General features: G+C 46.3%; 1 protein-coding gene across 1 annotated transcript in view; it reads left to right on the forward strand.

Annotated features, from left to right (window-relative positions):
• The window catches only part of ckap5 (cytoskeleton associated protein 5), a gene marked incomplete at its 5' end in the record, with an annotated part of 35,727 nt that extends 29,205 nt beyond the window's left edge, over positions 1 to 6,522 (forward strand). The window contains 6 exon segments of the mRNA XM_080539938.1: positions 227 to 415; positions 1,031 to 1,168; positions 1,672 to 1,755; positions 2,030 to 2,192; positions 4,679 to 4,815; positions 5,369 to 6,522. Coding sequence (XP_080396064.1) covers positions 227 to 415; positions 1,031 to 1,168; positions 1,672 to 1,755; positions 2,030 to 2,192; positions 4,679 to 4,815; positions 5,369 to 5,614 — 957 coding nt within the window. The 3' untranslated portion in view covers positions 5,615 to 6,522.
• Between the last annotated feature and the right edge of the window lie 925 nt (positions 6,523 to 7,447).

Consider the following 7,447-nt stretch of genomic DNA (forward strand, 5'->3'; position numbering starts at 1 on the left):
TACAGTATAGTACAGTGGATTGTGTACATAGCCTTTATTTATGTAAACCAGCTCCTTCCCTTGTGATTTTTTTTTTTTTTTCTAAAAGTTTTTTTTTTTCCCCTTTCCTAACACCAGGGGAGCCACCCCTCCTAAATTTCGTTGTTTGGTACCTGTACTGTAGCAATGACAATAAAGTCCATTCATTCATTCATTATTCCTCACTGTGTATGTGTGTATTCTTTAGTGCCTGTGGCGTATGATCCGGTTCCTCCCCGAGACCATCGACAGCATCAACCTGGACCGCATCCTGCTGGACGTGCACAACTTCATGAAGGTCTTCCCCAAGGAGAAGCTCAAGCAGCTGAAGAGCGACGTGCCCCACAGGACCCTCAAGACCCTGCTGCACACGCTGTGCAAGCTCACTGGCGCCAACGTAATAACAACAACCAACAGCTTTCAGTTATATAATATTGTGCTTTTTAGTGACAGATGACCTTAACACTAGAACAGCCGTGCCTTTTTTACCTACTATAAGAGCCGCCTCGGGCCCCTCTTTACAATGCTCAAGCTGCTACTTACACACAACGACCACTAGTTGGCCGCTTGTAAGTTAGCCTGCTTCCTACACAGAAAAACTGAAAAATAGCTTTATACTAGCTTATCCTGATGTGATTTTGAAAATGTAAGGGTACTGGGTGGTAGAACGCACATATCTAGGAAAAGTCATGAAAGGAGGCACCTGAAATTTTAGTGCAAAGATATACATTTTTCTTTACTCACAGTGATCAACAATGAATTTGATGGGACAAATGGGTGTTTGATGAACACAAGAGCTCAGTTTTTATATCACAAAACAAGTTCGACAATACGTTGACTTTTCCCAGGTAGCCCCCCCATGGCACTAGTTTGAGTGTGGCTATTGTTTGATTGGCAAATACTAGGATGGTTGTTACTGTATAAAGCTGTGCATTCGTACTGAATTGTCCTTGATGAGGCTTGGCCGTTTGAACTCTGTTTGACCCCTGTTGACCCCTTGTCTTGTCTCCAGATCCTGGACCACATGTCTATGATCGAGAACAGGAACGAGTCAGAGCTGGAGGCCCATCTGAGACGGGTGGTCAAACACTCTGGGAACCTGTACGGCAGCAAGTCTGACCGGGGGACAGAGAAGGGGACGGTACGTTCAGTTGAAAAACACCCAAATCATATAAACACATCTGGGGCGGGGAGGGGGGGTGGCTGGTGGAGGTAGGAATCGGAAAACGGGCTCATTGTAATGCATCGAATGGAAAGAGGAATTGACCTATCGCTAAGCCACGCCTCCTTCGAAAACTCAGGACAAACAAACAACGCTTCAGTGACTGACTGACCGACCGTGACTGAATGACATTCAATGACTTACAATGGCGGAAGTTGGCAATTTTCTGACTTCTGATTTACCACAGCAAGTAATAGACATGTTTTTTTAAAGATGACAAGAATATTTAGTCTAGAAGCTTTTCCCCATCAGATATTAGCGAGTTGTTTGTCCGAGTTTTCTGCCTGTAGTGACTTTTGCTGTGATATGATTGGACAATTTCTATTTTGGGGCGTGGCTTAGCAATAGGTCCATTGTATCAAACGTGGTTAGGCCACGGTCAGTGTTCATGTAGTACCACGACTGAACGTCCCTCCCTCTGCTGCCACTAGGACGACCGGATGTCCAAAGCGAAAGTGAGCGACATCCTCTCAGAGATTTTCAAGAAGATCGGGTCCAAGGAAAACACAAAGGAGGTATTTTGCCTTTCTTTTTTTTCTTAGTTTGATTTATTGAATTTTCTACACAACGCAGTGTAGACACATGTATGCATATGTTTATTTCAATTAAATTATAATATCTAGCTTTGTTGTAAGGTGGTTTATTCAGTGTGTGTCCGTGTGTGTCCGTGTGTGTGTCCGTGTGTGTCCGTGTGTGTCTCTGTGTGTCTCTGTGTGTCTCTGTGTGTCCGTGTGTGTCTCTGTGTGTCCGTGTGTGTGTCCGTGTGTGTCTGTGTGTGTCCATCCTCAGGGCCTAACGGAGTTGTACGAGTACAAGCAGAACTACTCTGACGCCGACCTGGAGCCTTTCCTGAGGAACACATCTCAGTTCTTCCAGAGCTACGTGGAGAGAGGTCTGCGCATGATCGAGTCTGAGAGAGAGGGCAAAGGCAGGATCCAGCCCTCCAGCACAGGTAACTAACCTCGCAGTACTGAGTATCACTCCCAAAGTCACTGTCACATCCTAATAGTGTCTTTATTGTGTCGATACTGAATTCACTCTATGAATTACTGTTGAATCTGAACCAGTATGTACCGTGATTGTTGTTAAATGTACAGTCCGGTCAGATAAATCAGAAACTCTTTAACACACATTTACACACTAACATTTACATCTACATTTTAGGCATTTAGCAGACACCTTATTCCAAAGCGACTTACAATCAATACATTTGACTAAGCAAATTAATCATCAATCCACCAGTCGTAGCAGGAAGAGTAATCTAGCTCCGGCCAGGGGCCATTGGCAGTCTCCCTGATAGAAGGAACAAAAGGGAAAAGAAAATACCGTTTTTTTTTTTGTATAGACACTGGAGAAACAGAGAAACAGTAGAGGGGGGGGGCAGTAGAGGTCTTGGGAGACACAGGAAAGGGGAAAAGCGGGTGTCTCAGGAGACACAGTGCTGGGGGTAGTAGATGTCTCAGGAGGAGCAGTTAAGGTGGAACTCCGACGGAAGATGGGTAGTGACTGCAGTTTGGAATCGGGACGAGGTTGAACAAAAATATACTCTACCCACGACGTCTCCCCAGAAGTGACCGTGACGGATCAATCGCGTTACATGATTAGAGGTCGGTACTGCGTCTCATTCACAAAACCGGGGGCGTGACAATTTGAGTTTCAATCAATAAATTGGCATCACTGCGACACCGGTTAGAATGCAACAGTGAAGAAAACATACCAGCCTGATAATGTGGGCCAGAGATGACTGGGTTATGGACGTGTCAATCGTCATGACAGCACCACAAGGCTAGACCGCTAGCTCATCTAGGCATGTCTGACCACGTGTCCATCCTCCTGATCCCAGCCTACACTCCCATGAGGAAAAGTGCTCCCAAGAGGGGGAACAGCTACGCGAGACTGCTCTTTGTGGACTTCAGCTCTGCCTTCAACACCATCCTTCCAGACAGGCTAGTGACCAAACTACTAGACCTGGGACTATCACACTCCATCTGTGCATGGATCAAGGACTTCCTGTCTGACCGCCCCCAGAGGGTGCGGGTGGGCTCCCACACCTCCACAGCCCTCAGACTCAGCACTGGGTCCCCCCAGGGCTGCGTGCTAAGCCCCATCCTCTACAACCTCTACACCTACGACTTCACCCCCGTCCACCCCAGCAACTCCATCGTAAAGTTTGCAGACGACACCACCGTGGTGGGCTGCATCTCGGGGGGGGGGGACGAGGCGGCGTACAGGGATGAGGTGGAGCAGCTGGGCAAGCTGTGCAAGGTTAACAACCTGCTGCTGAACCAGTCAAAGACCCAGGAAATCATCGTGGACTTCAGGAGGAAAAAATCTGAGGTCCAGCCCCTGCTCGTCGATCGTGGAGAGAGTCTCAACCCTCCGATTCCTGGGGGTGCACATACAGGATGACCTGTCCTGGAAGACCAACACAGCAGCCATCATCAAGAAGGCACAACAGCGGCTCTACTTCCTGAGAGTCCTCAGGAAATACCACCTCAAACAGGAGCTGCTTGTGACCTTCTACCGCTGCACAGTGGAGAGCATCCTCACCTACTGCATCTGCGTGTGGTTCTCCAGCTGCACAGCCGCAGAGAGGAAAGCGCTACAGAGAGTCGTGAGATCGGCCCAGAAGATCATCGGCGCCCCCCCTCCCCTCTCTGGAAGAGCTGTACAACACACGCTGCCTCAGGAAGGCCTCCAAGATCTCCAGAGACCCATCCCACCCTGGGAACGAACACTTTGTTCGGCTGCCCTCGGGCAGGCGGTTCAGGACCATGTCCGCAAGGACAAATAGACTGAAGCTCAGCTTCTACCCCAGGGCCATTCAGGCCCTGAACACAGCAAAGACCTAGGTTCTAGGCCCTGGACAATCTAGACAATTTGATGGCAGCTACTAGATTGTAATCAAGTGCAATACTGAAACACAACTGTGAACATTTCAAACCTGCAAACTGCGACACTTTAAATGAATGTGCAATAATACTATGTGCAATATGACAACCCTCGGGTACATAAGGTTCAGAGATAGGAAATGTTAGGATATTTATAGCATAGCATAGAGTACAGCACAGTGTTTTATTTGTATAGTGGATAGTGTATATAGCCTTTATTTATGTAAACCAGCTCTTTTCCCTTCTTGTTTTTTGTATTATTATTTTTTCCTAGCACCAGGGGAGCCCCCCCTCCCAAATTTCGTTGTATGGTACCTGTACTATATCAATGACAATAAAGACCATTCATTCATTCAGTTGGGTCACGCAGTAAGGCAGGGCTACAACCGCAGTAGCCTGTTTTTTCACCGACTCTTCTCTGCTGGGTCATTGTAGTTGGGATTTTCCGTCAACACTTCTCAAAATCGGTAAATGACGCACAGTTGTTGGTTAACAGAACCCTTCGGATGTATCTCTAATGCATTTCCCCTTTCTCCTCCCTCTGCAGTGATTCCCCAGCTGGGTCTGGACTCCGGCCCTGTGTCTCTCAGTCTCAACAGTAACGGAGAGGACCTGAAGCCTGCTGTGTACTACGAGAGACTGAAGATCCTCCGACAGCGCCAGGGACTAGAGAACAGTTCCAGGGTGAGTACTACGATCTACTAGCCTGACCTAGTCCACATCCTTGGGTCAACTGGGACCCAGGGCCCATATTCACAGACTGATGATTTTGGATCAAGTTCCTTGTGTCCATTGTAATCACATGTAAACGTTTTTGAAAAAAATTGCTCGTCAACTAGTAAATAAGTCTCTGTATTTGCTTAACTTGTATTTACACATTTCACAATATATTGTTTTGCTGTGCTGCGGTAGAGAAGGCAAGAGACCATCTAGTGTTCACACATTCAAGCCTCTCTTTTTAATTGTCTGAGCGGATGGTTCCTATTATATAAATTATCATCTAGATCTGTCTCAAACTATGCCGTGTTGGGTCCTTGAATTTGAGGGAATAGTCTTGAGTCCTTGAAAGGTGCTTGAATTGGATGTTTCAGAAGGTGTGGCAACCCTGTGTTAGTGCTAGGTTCTGTGAGGGCATGGGGGCATCCTAAAGGAGTTGACTAAAGCACTGTCTTTTTTGGTTTTGCTGTCTTCACATCAGTTTCTCCCTCCCTCTAACCCTTCTCTCCACATCCCCCAGCAGCAGCAGCAGCTGGAGGAGACAGCGGACCGGCCCCCCATCACCTCCCTCCTGTCCAAGCCCTCGGTGGCCTCGTCCACGGACATGCTCCACAGCAAACTGTCCCAGCTGAAGGAGTCCCGCGAGCACCTCCAGCAGGAGTCCCAGTCCCACTCCAACAACTCGCCCTCACGCTCCGCCTCCCCCTCCGCCAACCTGGACGACCTCAAGAAGAGGCTGGAGAGGATAAAGAGTAACCGCCAGTAGTACCTCCTGCAGGACCCTAACATTGTTTCCCCAGACCCCCTCACCCCCCCCAACCCCTTGACCCTGTCCTCGTCCCTTCCACTCCAAGGCTGTGTTTGAAATTGCATACTACGGTTAGTTGACGAAATGTCAACGAATCAAAGAAATTTGTGTTTTTGTTCTTGCTACATTCTTGCACACTAGCAAGAAAGTATCTGGTTTCAAACAGAGCCCCTAGTCTATCCAGTGTGTTAGTCACTCCAAGCCTTTTCCCCATCCCAGGCCTTCTTTTTCAGGGCAAACCCCCTCCCCACCCCCCCCCCCCTCTCAATGTATAAATAAATAAAAAAAACTGTCTCATTGTATAATATAAGTGGACTACTTTTTGTTTAGTATCGTGGCACAACTGTTTGTATATAATCATGGTCGCTAACCACTCAAGCTTTTAAGTGTCAATTCTAGGATTTTTGTGTACAGTTTCCATGTGCAGAATGCTGTATTATGTGTACCTTTAAGCTATCCCTTTTTTTTTAGGTTGTTTTAGACTCCATGGTCCAATCACTTCACTTCACTTTGGGCTTCTAGGCTCTGTCACTTCAAAACTGTTGGCTCTATTTAGCTTTTCCATCTATGAAGTTCTCTGTCAAACTTGAAGGATTTATTCTGTTCTCAAAGTTAGGAGCATGGCATGAAGTAATTAATAATTATTTTGTAAATATAGTTTGCATTACTAAAAAAATAAAAGGCTGCTTATTGAGTCATTGTTTTAATAATGCTCCAACATTGTGCATATTGTAGCAGAATGTTGCTAATTCTGATGCATTGTTTTGTATTTAATTCAAATGGAAGTAGTCTTAAAATTGTTGCTCTTGTTTCAGTGTATAATCTATAGTGAAAATGGCAATAAAGTTGTTTTTTTTAACAAACTACTATGCGCTCTGTATCGTTTTCCATTTCATTCTTGCCTGTTGTCTTTAAAAATAAGACGTTATTTTCTCTGTCAGAAAGAAAGGTTTTCCCATTGAAAAAAGATGCGAAGCATATCAGATAGTATTCCTTGGTTAAAGAAAGACCAAGCTGGTTATAATAATAATAATACCTCACTTGTATAGCGCTTTAATAGAAAAAGAAAAGTAATTGATTAGCTAATTCTCTGGTTTCAATGGCCCGTCTTTAGCCTATAGGCATAAGGAGATGGGTTAATCCACACTTGTCTTTCACCTCAGTCCTCTGGAACAAAAGTAGCCAACAAATGTTAATGTTAATTTTATTTATAATGCACCCCCCATCCAACTTTTACATCGGCCCGGGGCGCAGCCCGGGTAAAGGAACAGATAAAGACAAAGACAAGGAACACAGAAAGCAATCAGACACAGACGACTTAAACGTAAATCTCAGGCATACAATTCACAACAAATAGGGAGTAGACTTAGGGAATATCATTTAGGAAGAGGTGGGTTTTTAACTTGGCTCTAAAGGAGTCCAGAGTGGGGGCAAACTTGATGGCAGAAGGGAGCGCGTTCCACAGGGTCGGTGCTATCACCGCAAAGGCACGGTCACCCTTCCTCTTGAGGTTGGTACGTGGGACCCTCAGGCTGAGTTGGGCGTCGGACCTGAGCCTGAGCCTGGGCCTTGAGGAGGTAGACTGGTCCAGGAGGTCCTTGATGTAGGGTGGGGCGAGACTGTTGAGAGCTTTAAAAACAAAGGTGCAGATTTTGAACTTCACTCTCTTCTTCGAGCCTAGATGAGATTAGCATGAGGACGACCCTCCTCAGGTCGCTGGGGGTGAGGAAGGACTTGATCTTGGCTATGATGCGTAGTTGGTAGAAACATGCCTTCACGACGGGAGCTCAC

The sequence above is a fragment of the Nansenia antarctica genome (genome assembly GCF_963989245.1).
Source record: "Nansenia antarctica genome assembly, chromosome: 9".
Classification (NCBI taxonomy): domain Eukaryota; kingdom Metazoa; phylum Chordata; class Actinopteri; order Argentiniformes; family Microstomatidae; genus Nansenia; species Nansenia antarctica.